The sequence below is a fragment of the Tachyglossus aculeatus genome, chromosome 23 (assembly GCF_015852505.1).
Source record: "Tachyglossus aculeatus isolate mTacAcu1 chromosome 23, mTacAcu1.pri, whole genome shotgun sequence".
Classification (NCBI taxonomy): domain Eukaryota; kingdom Metazoa; phylum Chordata; class Mammalia; order Monotremata; family Tachyglossidae; genus Tachyglossus; species Tachyglossus aculeatus.
Genome location: NC_052088.1, coordinates 12,369,076 through 12,386,199, shown reverse-complemented (window position 1 = coordinate 12,386,199; position 17,124 = coordinate 12,369,076). Strand labels below are relative to the sequence as shown.

General features: G+C 44.1%; 1 protein-coding gene across 2 annotated transcripts in view; it reads left to right on the top strand.

The window, feature by feature from the left end:
* IQGAP2 (IQ motif containing GTPase activating protein 2) overlaps positions 1-17,124 on the top strand; it is a 241,472-nt gene that overhangs the window by 109,715 nt on the left and 114,633 nt on the right. For both annotated transcript variants that reach the window (XM_038765978.1, XM_038765979.1), the window contains exon 3: positions 15,480-15,636. In XM_038765978.1, coding sequence (XP_038621906.1) covers positions 15,480-15,636 — 157 coding nt within the window. The remainder of the gene's footprint in view (positions 1-15,479; positions 15,637-17,124) is intronic.

Genomic DNA, 17,124 nt, shown 5'->3' with positions numbered 1-17,124 from the left:
TCCCTCTTAAACATTCTCTTCTCCCACTGCATCCTATGTACAACTCTTCAATTTTTTTCCCCTTCCCAATTGTCCCTATCCAAGCTATCTCACTGTCGTGTTCTCAACTCTCTGCTCTGACCACTTGCTCCCTCCCTTCCACCACTCTGGAACGCCATTCCTCTTCATATCTGCCAGATCACAGCACTCTCCATTTTCAAGACCTCTTGAAATCCTACCTTTTCCAAGAGGCTTTCTCTGATCCCATGCACTCAGGGTTTATATAGCTATCATTAGCATTTGTACATACTCTCGACTTGGACTAACTTATACTTTTAAATCTGTTTAACCTTCCAGACTTGTGCTAACAGCGTGCATCATCCTGCAGTGATTGCGTATTGCTTTTTTGTCGGTCTCCCCCTTTGGAGTGTAAGCTTCTTGAGGCCAGGAACCATGTCTCTGGCTCAGTTATACTCTCCCAAGTGCTCTCAGTACCGCTGGAGAAACAGTGTTGCCTAGTGGATAGAGCATTATTATTATTTTTCTGCACACTCATACTATCAATTGACTTTTCAGTACGTAGAGATGAGAGATGCCATGTGAACCAAGTCCTCATCATCCCTATGTATTGAGCGCCTACTGTTTGTAGAGCTTAGGCTCTTCAGAGCATACAGTAGAAATAAAGTCCAGTTCCAACCCTCAAGGACCTTACAGTCTTGTAAGACAACAGACACGCTTTGCCCAGGACAACAGATCTCCCTGGGGCCATAGGAATAGCGAACTGGGTGGTAGTCAAACCCCTAGCCTGTGGTGCCAAAGAGAAGGCCATCTGGACCTCTCCGCATGGCATAGCATGGCATTTGTTTAATTGAGAGAGCTCTGACTTTCCGTTGTCCAGATTGCAAATGGCCCTGTCGGGGCAGAGCAAACTCCTGTCCAGCTCAGAGTGCAAGTGAACTGTAAATAGTGGAACCGAAACACTTGTGGGGATGTGACTGCTGCCTCCATCTGCTTGTCACCCCTTTCCAGCAGGAAGGATTTCAAATAAAATGAGCTGCCAGCTCCGAATTGAGTGTGAGGGGGAGGAGGGAAGGGAGAGGAGGCGGGGGAAAGAAAGGGCAGGATGGGGCGGGTGCGAGAACATATGCTGAATTCTTCTCATTTTCCCTGGAGTGCCAGTGGTGATGGATGTCACTCTGTCAGGCCCAGCTTGGCGCTTGGCTATACAGCCAGCAGTGGAGAGCAGAATAAAGCTGTAATAACTGGCTAAGGAAGTGCTAAGGGGGCATGATGTGGGGTGAATAGAGCAAAGGTCCCCAGAGGTTCCCGTCATTGTTATTAAAATCCATTTCATAAAGCATTTTTCAGAAAAGGTTTGCGTAAACCCCTTGCTGTGCTATTGCATTACTGGGGGAGGGGATTGCCCTGATTTATATATTTTTAAAAAAGATATTACTATTCCCCCCTGCTGTAAGATTTAATTGTCAGGTTTCAGGGTGGAGGGCATTTTTTCTTCCTTTTAGAGTTTTATGCTGATTTTAGGCAAGCAATAAGGGTGGTCAATTCTCCTTAATGCAGAAACCACGTAAGTTAAACTTTTCTTTTGATATTAGCTGGGGACCCATCATTTTTAGGTTAGAGGCCCTTTTGAAAATTGCATCTCTGGAAACACTTTACAAACTTCTTGGATCTAGACTGTTAAGAGTCAGACTTTTCCATTATTTCATAATTTATTATTGTGGGCTTTGAGGAAGTGCTGGTGGCAGGGGAGACGAATTAGAAAGTGGTAAAATAGCTAAGTTCAGTACTTTCCTGTTGAATTATCATTTAAATATCAGATATATAGATGGAAGCAAGACCTTTAGTGTGAGTCTATTTCCCTATGGGCTAAATTGCTATTGTTTAGGCCAGGTTGTGGGGGCTGCTGCTTGTGGTTATTGTCATGTTAGGAATTTTTGTGTGTTTGCATATTCAGTATATATTCACTCATTCGATTGTATTTATTGAGGGCATACTGTGTGCAGAGCACTGTACTAAGCACTTGTAAAGTACAAATGGGCAACATATAGGGACGGTCCCTATCCAACAACAGGCTCACAGTCTAGAAATATATGTGTGTGTGTGTGTGTGTGTGTGTGTGTGTCAATATGTATATATAGACACCCATATATCTGGGTATATATTTGTGCATGTATATATATTTTGTGTGTGTCAATATGTATATATAGACACCCATATATCTGGGTATATATTTGTGCATGTATATATATATATTACATATATATATATATATATATATATATATATATATATTGTGTGTGTGTGTCTATGTGTATATATAGACACCCATATATCTGGGGATATATTTGTGCATGTACATACATATCAGATATATGAGAGGGTGATCTCTGTACAAAGATGAGCTTTTGGTGATTTGGTCCTAACCTGACATGTGAGTGTAGCAGAAAAGATGAATGTGAAGATGACACTCCCTCTTCCTGTCTTGTCTACAAGTAAGGCCAGCTCCTTGCTGAGTGGGTGGGTTCGCCCCATACAGGACTGGTCTCCACTTTCTGACCTGCCTCTCGATACCTTGATCTTCGCAATTTCTTTGTTCAGGTGAGCAACCCCTCTCCTGATAGCTAGCTGCCCCTGACTGGTCAGGGCCCTCCAGCCGTTTCCAGAGTTCTCCTCTGCTTCACTCACCATGCCCCTGTCTTAACGGAAGCCGGGGAAATCTTTCCAAAACTGTGATACCTCAATCCAGGTGTGGGGAAATCGCTGCAGGCTCACTGTACTCTGTGATGTGGGACTCCTGATGCAGATAGAAGTTTTGGGGCTAAAATGGTAGGTTTGTTTCAGACCTAGATAATCTGAAAAGGTTTATGTAGTGCTTTTGGTTTGGAGATATAAAAATGTGTTGATTTCTATGTTTCTGTAGTGTTCCTTCATGCTCCCAAGAGATGCTGTTGATGGTGCAGTTTGCCCGTGGCTGGAAATGCTTATGTTGGACCCAAAATCCTGATTGCATTATGCACACACACAAACTGTCCCTTGTATTGACATATTTGCTATTTGCAACACCTGTTGCTATTCTCAGTTTCAACTCCTTGTTTCAAGAGCCTTGGAAGCTTTTGCCAGAAAAAGCTTCTTCCCTCTGGACTTTTAAGTTCCTTGTGGGCAAGGAATGTGTCCACTAACTCTGTGGTATTGTACTCTCCCAAGTGCTTAGTACAGGCTCTGCACATAATAAGCGCTCCATAGATATTTTTGATTGATTGTAGTGCTTGTAGTGTAGAAAATGCTTTAATACAACAAAATTATATCGCCTTTTCTTAACTTTGCCGCTCCTTAATTATAATCACGATGATGTTTATCAAGCACTTACTACATGCCAACGACTTGCTAAGTGCTGGGGTAGATGCCAGATGGCCAGATTGGACACAGTTCCTATTGTGCCTGGGGCTCACAGTCTGAGAGAGAAAAAAAGCAAATATTTATCCCCATTTTACAGGTGAGGAAACTCAGGCACAGTGAAGTCATGTCACTTCCCCAAGGTTTGAGTCGTAGTCAAGTAGCAAAGCTGGGACTAAAACCTGACTCTGTATCCCATGCCCTTGACAATATTCATTCATTCATGGTCGTATTTATTGAGCGCTTACTGTGTGCAGAGTACTGTATTAAGTGCTTGGGAAGTGCTTGGGAAGTACAAATCAGCAACATTTAGAGATGGTCCCTACCCAACAGTGGGCTCACAGTCTAGAGTAGGGACCGTCTCTATGTGTTGCCAACTTGTACTTCCCAAGTGCTTAGTACAGTGCTCTGCACACAGTAAGCACTCAAATATGATTGATTGATAGAAGGGGGAGAAAGACAACAAAACCTGACAAGTAGGCAGGTGTCAATACCTTCAGAATAAATACAATTATAGCTATATGCACATCATTAATAAAATAGAGTAATAAATATGTACAAATATACACAAGTGCAGTGGGGAGAGGGTAGGACAGAGGGAAGGAGTGGGGGCGATGGGGAGAGGAGGAGAGGATCCACAATAGATCACACTATCTCTCCAATTTAACATTAATTCATATTAAACAAAAAGTAACCACAGCCACTCACCTCCCTCTTACCTCTCTTCTCCCTTGCCTGGCTTTGTCCTTGCCGGCACACTCCTTTCTTCTTCTAAGCAAACCAAACTGTGCCCCCAGCCCAACTCTCCACCCCACCAAACCCATGGCTCACATATCTCTCCATGCCTGAAACCTCTTTCACCTTCCGAGTGTGCCTAAAATGCTACCTCCTCCAGAAAGCTTTCCCTAATTGATCCCCTAGCCTTGTTGTACCTCATGACATATCTGTCTGCATTTTACCTTTTCAGTTGTTTGCTTGTTTATGGCTTTATTAATCTGAACACATACTCTCTGGCCTTTCATATATCTGGTAAATTTGGGCCTACTTGTCTTCCACATTCGATTGTGAATAGTAGCAGTAGTAGTGTTAAGAATTCCCTGGATGCAGAGCACAGTACTAAGGATTGGGAAAGAATGCATAGTTCCTAGCCCCCAAGAGAAGCAGTGTGGCTTAGTGGATAGAGCACAAGCTTGGAAATCAGAAGGACCTGGGTTCTAATTCCAGCTTCACCCCTTGTCTGTTGTATGACCTTGGGCAAGTCACTGTGAAATGAGAATTAAGACTCTAGTCCAGTGCGGTACAGGGACTGTGTCCAACCTGACAACCTTGTATTTATCCCACTTAGCACAGTGCCTGGCACAGAGTAAGTGCTTAACAAATACCGCCCCTGCCCCCAAAACAGAGGCTCACAGTCTAAGACTATGTGGAGAGTGGCGGCAGGCATAAGGAAATTTGATACCATAAAGTCCTAAAACAGCAGAAAAGACAAGATCAAATAAAATAACAAAAAGCAGTTCCCTAGAAGAGTGGAAAGTCAAGCTCCTCGTGGCTCAGAGGCCAATGGACTCTGACTGTGAGCCCACTGTTGGGTAGGGACTGTCTCTATGTGTTGCCAATTTGTACTTCCCAAGTGCTTAGTACAGTGCTCTGCACATAGTAAGCGCTCAATAAATACGATTGATTGATTGATTGATTGAATGGTCACAAACGCAATCCATGGTGACAGCTGCAGTAGCTGCCGCCACAACCTTCCAAGGTTCTAACCTGATTATCTTGTATCTACCCCAGTTCTTAGAACAATGCTCAGCACATAGTAAGTGCTTATCAAATATCAATACAAATAATAACAATAATAATTTTTTTATGCTTTGTAGGGGGTCTCAGGCTGTGGTTGCTTCTGTCCTTCCTGCCAAGGGCATTTGAGGCAGCTTAGGATGGAGACATCAGGATGATGTGGAGATGATGCTAGTGGAGAGCCGGGGAGGGCTCCAGTGGAAGCAGAGTGGCTACCTGGTGCTGGGAGGAGGGGGAGCCAAGGGCATGCTGCAATTGCTTCTGTCCCTGTTTGTCACCCAAGGGCAGAGACCACATCTTTTTTACTTGGTTTGTGTGCTCCCCAAGTGCCGAGTATAGTGCTCTGCACATAACAGCACTCAGTTAAAATTGTTGATTTCTCGTGAATATCTAGGGTGGGGAGAGATGAGGGTAAGGGGATCTTCCTACTCCAGCCCAGCCCATGTACTTTACTCTTCTAGCATCACTTGCTTACTGTGCCCCAATCTCATCTGTTTCCCTGCTGACCCCTTTCCCACATCCTCCCTCTGGCCTGGAATGCCCACCCCCTTCCATGTAAACCAGACCACCACTCTCTCCCACTTCAAAGCCTTAAGGTCACATCTCCTCCAACAGGCCTTTCCTAATTAAGTCCTCTTTTCCCCAATTCCCTTTCCCTTCTGTGTCATCTATGCACATGGATCTGTGCCCTTTGGGAATTTGGTATTCACCCCATCCTCAGCCCCACAGCACTTATGTAAATATTTATAAATTATGAATAATTTATATACTAATGTCTGCTTCCCCTCTAGACTGTGTGCTGGTTGTGTGCTGGGAATGTGTTTACTAATTCTGTACTCTCCCAAGTGCTTAGTACAAAAATCTGCGCACAGTAAATTCTTACTAAATACCATTGATTGATTGATTTGACAATCTGGAACAGGTAGGGAGGAGTAGGAGCAATTTCTGGCTGCTGTCAAGGCAGATTATCATTATTATTATTATCCATTATTGTTATTATTATTATTATTATTGTGCTGTCGTCATTTCCGACTCATAGTGACTCCCTAGATATACTTTCTCCAGAACGTCCTGTCCTCTGCCATAATCCACAACCTTTCTAATGGTTCTTCCATTATCATTGTTATGATTTCTATCCATCTAACTGCTGGTTTACCTCTCCCACATTTTCCCTAGACTTATAACATTAGGGTCTTCTCCAGAGTATTAGTCCTCCTGATTATGTGTCCTAAATATGCTAATCCAAGTCATTTGGCTTTCCAAAGACCACTTTGGTTTAATTTGCTTCAAAATCCATTTGTTTGTCTTTCAGGCAGTCCATGGCATTCGCAAAAACCTTCTCCAACACCACATTTCAAAAGAATCAATGTTCTTTCTATCCTGTTTTTTTCACTGTCCAGCTTTTGGTTCCATACATTGACACTGGAAACAACATAGAGTTGGCAATTTGTATTTTTGTGGCAATTGTTGCATCAGCACACTTAATGACTTTTTCCAGGCTCTTCATAGGAAGTCTTCCTAACATTAATCTTCGGCATATTTCTTGGCTACTAGTTCCTTTATTATTGATAATCAATCCCAGGAGAGAAAAATTTTCAACTATTTCAGTCTTCTCTCTGTCCACTACAAATGTGTTAAAACTTCCAGTTGTCATGATTTTTGTTTTCTCGGCATTTAAATATAGGCCCATCTTTTTGTTCTGTTCCTTAACTTTTAATAGTAAGCCCTTCAAATCTTCTTCACTTTCTGCTAGTAGGGTTGTGTCATCAGCATAACAAAGGTTGTTTGTATTCCTTCCTCCAATCTTTACCCCCCCTTGGTCTTCATCCAATCCAGCTTCTTACATTAGGTATTGGGTGTAAAGGATGATCAGATATGATGAAAGTGTAAAGTTTTAGAGGAGTCTGATTCTCACTGACTTAGTAAAGTCTGAGGGATGGGTCCTTTTTCAGTTCCTTAAGAAAAGATAGAATGAGGGGGAAAAAAATTCCCAAAGCAAAGAAAACCACCAACCCACACTTAGACAGGTGTATAGATGGGGCAGGTCAACAAGGCTATTGGATTTCTCTTAGGAATATTTAGCAGCCGAGAGCAGCGGCATCAGTGTGGCTGGTGTTGGTAATCCCGAGTTGGGCTACAGGGTTTACAGGCAGGGGCACGAAGCACACTGAAGAGAGAAGAGTTCAGGCTGAGAACCCTTGAGGTGGGTGGCAGCTGACGTGGAGTGAGGGCCCTGTGGTTCAGACTCAGAGACAAGCCGGTATCCAAAGGAGGAGCAGGGTGAGTTGGAGGGATGGAGAGGGCTTGCGCCAGGTAACCCCGGTCTCCGTGTGCCTAGCGTGTTGGGACTGGAAAGCCATCTGTAGCTAAGAAAAGAGGGATGTCTGGATTAGTTTTGGAAGCAGGGGAGGTCCCTTCTTGCAGCCAGCACAAATCAAGTAATGGTTTTCTCGAGGTTCTCTTGTTTGGCTTTTTAAGATTAACCATCATTAATCCCTTAACCCACCCTACTGTTTTCTTAGCTTTTTTCCCCTCCATCTTTCACTCATCTCCCCCAATTATGAACATTGCTCCGACTGGGCTAACCCATTAAGACCATCAAAATGCCAGGTTTTGTGCTCGTAGGTAATCTCCAAAACTGAAATCTGTTCTTGAGACCCTGTCAAAGTCAGGATTTAAAATATTATGGGGTTTTAGGAAAAATGAACTGTTGGATGAAGTAGAAACTAATGTGTTCACTTACCAATGTTCTCTGCTCTTACTACTCCTGGTTCATCGTCTCTCCAGGCTAAGGACTCGACACTCAGGCTGCAGAGGAAACGTTCAGTTCTTTCCCGTTCTGTCATTCAATTGTACTGAGTGCAAGACACCGTTCTAAGTGCTGGGGAAGAATAACATAGAGGATCTATTTGATGTGGTCCTGGACAAGGCCCTCCCTCCTAACACCCCCCCCCCCCCCACCACCAAACACCCCCATACTAGCTCCAAAAGGAATGGTGGGGAGAGGTGGGAGGGCAGAGGTGGGTACATAAAGACTGAAAAGGTAAAAGCTAAACAGCATCAACTATAACAGTCAAATAAGAGCCCAAAACCAACCCTCCCCCAACCCCCCTGCTGCCACAAAAAAAGGAAAAAGATAATATATTAAATATGATTCCCAGAGCCAACGTCACCTAGTGGAAAGGACCTGTAGCTAGGAGTCAGGAGACATAATAATACTAATAATAATAATAATGGCATTTATTAAGTGCTTACTATGTGCAAAGCACTGTTCTAAGCACTGGGGAGCTTACGAGTTGATCAGGTTGTCCCACAGGGGGCTCATAGTCTTAATCCCCATTTTACAGATGAGGGAACTGAGGCCCAGAGAAGTTAAGTGACTTGCCCAAAGTCAAACAGCTGACAATTGGCGGAGCCGGGATCTGAACCCGTCACCTCTGACTCCAAAGCCTGTGCTCTTTCCATTGAGCCATGCTGCTTCATTGAGCCACGCTGCTTCATGAGACTTTTAAATTTTTAATTGATGGTGTTTGAGTGCTTAGTATGTGCCCAGCCCTGTACTAAACGCTGGGGTAGATACAAGCTAGTGAGGTTGGACACAATCCCTATCTCACACGGGGTCCCAGTCTTGATCCCCATTTTACTGATGAGGTAACTGAAGCACAGCGAAGTGACTTGCCCAAGGTCACACAGCAGACAGGTGATGGAGCTATAATTAGAACCCAGATTCTTCTGACTCCCGGACCCGGGCTCTATCCACAAGTCCACACTGCTTCTAGTCCTGGATCTGCCACTTGCCAGCTGGGTGGCCTTGGGGATGTCACTTAACCTCTCTGTGCTTGTTTCCTCATTTGTAAAATGGGGATAACATACTTGCCCTCTTTCCCTTCCTCTTAGACTGAGAGCTTTGAGTAGGGCAGGGATTGTTTTTATCTGAGTGTCATGAATCTGTCCCAGCATTTAGCACAATCAATCCTATTTATTTAGTGCTTACTTTGTACTAAGTGCTTTTAAGAGTAATAATAATAATAATGGCATTTGTTAAGCGCTTACTATGTGCAAAGCACTGTTCTAGGTGCTGGGGGGATACAAGGTGATCAGGTTGTCCCACATGGGGCTCACAGTCTTCATCCCCATTTTACAGTTGAGGAAACTGAGGCACAGAAAAGTGACTAGCCCCAGGTCACACACCTAGCAATTGGCAGAGCATAATTAGAACCCAGGTCCACTGACTCTCAGGCACGTGCTCTTGACACTAGTCCACACTGCTTCCTCACGCTGCTGGTTAAACCCTGTATTTGCACCCATTGCCCAGGCTTCCCAAGGCGAGCAAATACTTTATAAAAAAAGCTTAACTCCATACCTACGGGCTATAGATTTTCCCTTCCATTTGGTGTTGGGAGAGAAAGCAGTAAGCAAATAGTAAGCAGAGCTGCAGCGGTGGTACCATGGTGCCATGCACTGTACTAAGCATTAGAGAAAGCCCAGCTGAAGCATGAGACACGGGCCCTGCCCACAAGGAGCTTACACTTGAACAGTGGGGCACCAAAAGGGACAGTTTGCTCTGGCCTGACCTGTTAGATGTGTCTCTTCTGAAGGCCTGAGTAGAGGATGCCAGGTCTGTAATCGGACAACCAATACTAGACTGTGAGCCCACTGTTGGGTAGGGACAGTCTCTATATGTTGCCAACTTGTACTTCCCAAGCGCTTAGTACAGTGCTCTGCACACAGTAAGCGCTCAAATACGATTGATTGATAGTACTGATTGACTGAAAGAGCTCTGCTGGTTCTTCTGCTAAGTAAAGAGCAACTCATACCTTGAAAACAACTGCTTCCACCAGACAAGGATTACAGTTTTTGCCTTCGAGGCACCAGTTGGCCTGCTGTAGCATTTGTTCTGGTCGGCTTTCCCTGGGAGAGCCCAAGATTTACTGCTTGTGATTTCCTGAAGGGTAATTTGGACCGCGTATGTACCGCAGTGAAACAACTTTCACATGTCCCGGAATGATTTCAAAAACGGAATAAAACAGGTCATTTCCCAGGAGGCTTTTTTCTTTTCTATGAGACAAAAAGACATATTACATTTTGGGGGACCATTTTGAGCAACTAACTGGCAAATATCCCTCCCACCCCCACCCCTCCACCAACCCTGCCTTTCTGTGTCCTGCCTCCCCCTCCCTATCTTTCCCTCCTCTCCAACTCTAGCCTTTGACTTTTCTGAGCACAAGCCCCAGGCGGTAAAATCCAGGACTGGATTCTAATGCTCCAGGGACCCTTATTGCTAGGTGGAGATCAGGACAGGAAACTGAGAATTCCATTCTTTTACACCCGTAATACTTACTTTTACACCCGTAATATTGCTTATATTGTATTAAGCACTTACTGTGTGTTGATCCCTGTGCTAAGCTCTGGGGTAGACACAATCAGATTGTCCCTGAACCCTGAGAGACTCCCAGTGTGAGAGTTGGGAAAGCAGGTATTTTTCTCCCCATTTTATAGATGAGAAAACTGAAGCACAGAAAGGTTGTTAGAAAGCAGGTCTGGCAGAGCTGGGATATGTCTCCCCCTTCTAGACTGTGAGCCCATTGTTGGGTAGGGACCCCCTCTATATGTTGCCAACCTGTACTTCCCAAATGCTTAGTAGTAATAATAATAATAATAATAATGATGGCATTTATTAAGCACTTACTATGTGCAAAACACTGTTCTAAGCGCTGGGGAGTTTACAAGGTGATCAGGTTGTCCCACGGGGGGCTCACAGTCTTAATCCCCATTTTACAGATGGGAACTGAGGCCCAGAGAAGTGAAGTGACTTGCCCAAAGTCACACAGCTGACAAGTGGCGGAGCTGGGATTTGAACCGATGACCTCTGACTCCAAAGCCTGGGCTCTTTCCACTGAGCCATGCTGCTTCCCCTTAGTACAGTGCTCTGCACACAGTAAGCACTCAATACGATTGAATGAATGACCAAGCAATAATATTTATAGAGCACTAACTGTGTGCAGAGTGCTGCCCTAAGTGCTGGGTGTAGAGTACACTAAAGTTGACTATCACAATCCCTGCCCTACAAGAGCTTGCAATCTAATGAAGGGACAGTCATTAAAAGAAATTACAGGTAAGAGGTGAGCAATCAGTTTTAAAGAGATGTGTCTAAATGCTGTTGTAGGGAGAGAATGGGGTATCTAAGCGGTGGGGACCCAAGACTATAGATAAAGAATGATAAAGTGCCAGTGAAGGGAAATGGGGTGGAGAGATAAGATTTATGAGGAAAACCTCAATCAGTCACTTATTGAGCACTTTCTGTGGTCAGAGTACTGTACTAAGTGCTTGGAAGAGTACAGTGTAACAGAGTTGGTAGACATGTAGACTTGAAGCAGCGTGACTTAGTGGAAAGAGCATGGGCTTGGGAGTCAGAGGTCATGGGTTCTAATCCCAGCTCCGCCACTTGTTAGCTGTGTGACTTTGGGCCTTCACTTCTCTGTGCCTCAGTTATCTCATTTGTAAAATGGGGATTAAGACTATGAGCCCCACGTGGGACAACCCGATCTCCTTGTATCTATCCCAGTGCTTAGAATGGTGCTTCGCACATAGTAAGCGCTTAACAAATGCTATTATTATTATTATGTTCGCTACCCCTGGAGATGGGATTTTTAGAAGGGCTTTGAAGATGGGTAGAGCTGGATGTGAAAGTGGAGGGAGTTGTGGGAGGCAGGGAGGGAGCAAAAGTTTGGCGAGAGAGACAAGAGCGAGGTAGCGTGGCATTGGTTGGTATTAGGGAAGAGAAGTGTGCAAGTGGTGTAGTGGAAGAGGAACAAGGGTAAGTAGGGGGAAAGAGGTGTTTGAGTGCCTTAAAGACAATGGTCAGAAGTTTCTGCTTGATTCAGTCAACCATTGGAGGATTTTTGAGGAGCAAGGAAATGTGTACAGAATGATATTTTCAGAAAATAATCCAGAAAGCAGAATGAAGGATGAATTGGTCAGTGGGGCGGCAGGAGGTAGGGAGGCTTGCAAGGAAGCTGATGCAATAATTGAGTTAGGTTGTGAAAAGTTCTTGGCCCAGTATGGTGGCAGTTTGGATGGAGAGTATTTCTGGAGATGTTAAGTAAGAGCTGAAATTATTTGTTGACAAGCTGAATATGAAGCTGAAATCAATCAATCAATCTGTCATATTGAACTCTTGCTATGTGCAGAGCACTGAACTAAGTGCTTGGGAAAGTTCAGTACTGTCACATGTATATATATTATACGGACACATTCCCTATCCACAGTGAACTTAGAGTTGGGAGAGGGAGAGAGAGAGAAAGGAAGAGGAAGAGAAGTCAGGGACCATCGGCAAGTCACTTATCTGTGCCTCAGCTTCCTCAACTGTAAAATTGGGATGAAATACTTGTTCTCCTTAAACTGAGTCCCATGTGGGATAAAGAGTGCTTATCTCAATTGTCTTGTAGCTATCTGAGCTCTTGATTCAGTGCTTGGCAGAGTAAGGACTGAACAAATACCACAATTATCATCAATGCCAAAGCTGTAGCCTTGAGAGACAATAAGGTTGGTAGTGTTGTTAATAGTGATACAGAAGCTAGGTGGAGGAGAGGGTTTGAGAGAGAAACATGTAAATGGAGGAAATGTACTGCTGAGGTGATAATAATAATGGTATTTAAGTGCTTACTATATGCAAAGAACTGTTCTAAGCACTGGGGTAGATACAAGGTGATCAAGATTGTCTCACTTGTGGCTCACAGTCATAATCCCCATTTTACAGATGAAGGAATTGAGGCACAGAGAAGTTAAGTGACTTGCCCAAAGTCACACAGCTGACAAGTAGCGGATTCAGGATTAGAACCCATGACTTCTGACTCCCAAGCTCGGGCTCTTTCCACTGAGCCACGCTGCTTCCAGGGCTGGGGATAGTCACTGTTTTCCTGAGCTAGAAATATTTAAATGTTGAAACTGGGGTTCAACTATTCATTAAGGGAAATAAAGGGAGTATTTTCACCTTATGTGCTCAGAGGACAGGTAATAGCTGAATATATATACAATATTTGCATATATATATGCTGTTTTTTTAACATTCTTTGTGAAAAATTTAAAGTAAAAGTTTAAACACTTCCTCTGCTAAAGCTTATTGGGGGTGCATGTTATCTGCACTGTATTTATACTGAAACTCTGAATGCTCCACACTGTCATTCAAAGCGCTGCAAAAGTGGAAACAAGGACCAAGTTTGATTCCCCAATATCTTTTTTTTCCTTTTCCGTCTTAATGGCTACATCGACTTCCACTCTGACCATAATGGAACATTATTGGAAATGCACTTAGGTGTGAAAGTGCCCTGTAAAAAGCAAAACTTGAGGTGATAAATGAGGGTCTATGATCTGAGATTATAAACCCTGTGTGGGACAGGGACTGTGTCTGTTTTGATTGTATCTATCCTAGCACTTAGCACAGTGCTTGGAACATAAGAAATGCTCCCTTCCCCACAGCACCTGTATATATGTATATATGTTTGTACATATTTGTTACTCTATTTATTTACTTTACCTGTACATATCTATTCTATTTATTTTATTTTGTTAATATGTTTGGTTTTGTTCTCTGTCTCCCCCTTCTAGACTGTGAGCCCACTGTTGGGTAGGGACTGTCTCTGTATGTTGCCAACTTGTACTTCCCAAGCACTTAGTACAGTGCTCTGCACACAAGTAAGCGTGCAATAAATTCGATTGATTAAGAAACACCATTTTTTTTCTAGAGAACGACTCGACACCAGTAAAAGCTTGAATTTAGGTGATCTGCCCAATCCCTCTACCTTTTAAGCATCTTTAATTTTCACAGATTTAATTGTCTCGAGAGAATCACAATCCATTTTTTTTGTTTTCCTTCACTTCTTCACTTGAAGACTAGAAAATAAGCCTTTAATTAGGACGTAAGGTTATAACCTTCTCTGAAGTCCTTTGAGCCGTCTCATCTACTTAAAATGATGCCATGATTTGAACAGAGGTTCACTGCACTTAGCAGTTCCTTTGAAGTACTTCGACCATCAAATGAGGAGTGCTTCAGAAATCTAGAAGGCTCCTTGAACTGTGCCCCCTTGGGTTATTAATGCCATAAAATGAATTCTCCCCACTGTGCTCCCTTTCTCGTCATAGAATTATGGTCTAGCCCGTTAATGAGCCTGGAGGGAGAGTCTCACCTGCTCCTTGTTCCAAAACAAAGCTTGTATGGACACGTATGATTCTTTTTTGGATTGGGCAGCAGGAGGAGTGAGTAGGGGGACCACTCAGATGCTGGGGACTTTTTTTATCACACTTTTGACTGTCGTGGTTTGACCATAGGCACGTCTCCTAGCCCCTTTGAAGCTGGGGGAACCACTAACCTATGCAGTTTCACTTTTTTTTCCTTTCACTTTGTAGATTTCTTAGCGTTTTTAGCAATTAGTACCTCATAAGCACAAGGAATTGCTTCTAAGAAGTTAGTGATGTTTGGAGGGGCTCAGTTGCCCTGGACAATTTTTTCTCTACCTCTCTAGGGGGCTTTCCTACCCCACGTCTGGAGGCAAGGCTGTGTGTTGGGTTCGTGAACTGTGGTATTCCTGGAGAGATTGTAAGCCCCTTGTGGGTAAGAAGTATGTGTTCTGCACCTATTGGACAGCTCTTGGTGCACTGCAGGTGCTCAGTAAATAATAATAATCTCCCTTTTCACCTTGGGCTGTTTGCTAGGTGACTCCTGCCCTACTTTTGTACTGTCCTTCCTGAAGGACCGAGGTAGGAAGTCACCTAACAATGAGGTTAAGGTGAGATGACATGAACTGTGGCTTTCACTTCTCCTTGGTCGGTTTTATATGTCTCTTTTTTATGGCCCTTCCCATCCACTTCATCCTTGGAACTGGGGCCCCAGTTCTAATCCCAGCTCTACCACTTGTCTGCTGTGTGACCTTGGGCAAGTCACTTTTCTTCTGTGCCTGTTACCTCATCTGTTAAATGGGGATTGAGACTGTGAGCCCAGTGTGGGACAGGGACTGTGTCCAACCCAATTTGCTTGTTTCCGCCCCCAGCGCTTAGTACAATGCCTGGCACACAGTAAGCATGTAAAAAATACCACAATTATTAGTATTAATAGTAGTAATATTAGATGTCTTCTAGTCCCACCCTGACACACCAGAACAGGCTTTCAGCCTGGATCCCATCACCGAAAGTCTCCCCCCTATCTCGACCCCACCCCCGCCTAAAATGTTAGGTCTGTGCTGGGCAGTACAACTACATGCCAGTGGTAACTTTGGGTCTCTTGTATCGGTCTGTAGGTGGATGGAAGTGTGCCTGGTTGAAGAACTGCCACCAACGACCGAGTTGGAAGAAGGCTTGAGAAATGGTGTCTACCTGGCGAAGCTGGCCAAGTTCTTTGCCCCTAAAATGGTTTCGGAGAAAAAGATCTACGATGTGGAACAAACCCGCTACAAGGTAACTGGGTGAGATGTAATTGCCTCTGGCTTCCAGCTAAAAACTAAAGTCCAGGGTTTCATGGGCACTGCCCTCTTTCAGTCCGGCTGGGATTTGGAGGAAGGAAAAAGAAGACAAAAGTTCTTGTTCTTTGGAGCCTGTAAATAGCCATTTCAGAGATGGGAGTATATTCAGGGCCCCAAGCAATATTCATATTTTCTGGTGATTGGAGTCTTTCCCCCTTTGTCCCTCCATCCTGCTCTCCCCGCTCCAGTTCATTGCCGTGTCTCCTGCTTTCTTTTTCATAGTTGCTGAGGTAATGGGCGCCTCTTTATTGGTATCAGTAAAGAGAATTGCTGGTGGGCTTCCCTCCTCTACTGACACAATTTATAACTCCCCACACTCCCATCAAGGATTTGAGTCCCCAGCTGGGACTTGAACTTGTGGCCCTGAAGGATGAGGGTCAGTGAAACAGGGGAAGTGGAAATATTGTCTGAAGCAGTCCAATTGCCTTTCCTCTTCATTTGGGGCTCTAAAATGAAATCTCCTAGGGGCACTGAGCTTCAAAAATTTTTTGCCTTTCATAACCGTGGGACATCACAAAATAGTCTCCTCCAGCCCCCTAGGAATAAAAGGGAAGCCATAGTTTCAGAGACATGGAATAATGATGGAGTCTCCCATCGAAAGATGGATGGGTCTTGGTCCTACTGTTGGGCCTGGAAACTATGCAATTGGGATACTAGACAGACAGGTCTCATAGATCATGAGCCCCTCTAGGGACAAGGTCTGTGTCTAATTCCCACCCGTATACTCTTTCCCTATGCCTAGTACACTTTATACTTCAGTGCTTGATAAATGCAGTACTACTTGTGCAAGAGGTTAGGCTCTGACCACTTTCTCAGTCTTATGTTAGAGCTGAAGTGTGTCACACAAGTAGGCTGGCAGTGGTGTAGCCTCTGCAAAGTTCCCACAAATAACACATTTATAGTGGCAGGGGCCTTTCCTCAGGAAGGGGAAAAACCATTCCAATGAGAACACTTTTTGCAGATGAGGACCAAAGAAGTTAAGTGACTTGTCCAAGGTCACACACAGCAGGCAAGGGTGGAGCAGGGATTAGAGCCCAGGTTTTCTGACTCCCAAGCCCATGCTCTTTCCACTAGGTCATGCTGCTCATCCAATTATTATCAGGAAGGAGCCTAGTACCCCCACTTCACAGATGGTGGAAATGCGCTCCCCAGAAATTGAATGACTTCCTTGGTGAGAAGTGGATGGTCATTGCAAAGTGTCCACTGTTTCCTCTTGCTTATGATTCCATGCTAATTTTGGGGCTGACTTATACAAGTTTAGTCCTCAAACCATACCCCATGTCCCAGGGTATTTTTGACAGACAGTCACCTTTGTCATCAGGGCAGAGAAAGCTGAATATGTTCACATTTGATTACGGAGAAATGCAGAAATTTTGCTCTATTTTGGTTTCATGTTACCTTAAAAGGGAGCCAGGATTTTGTT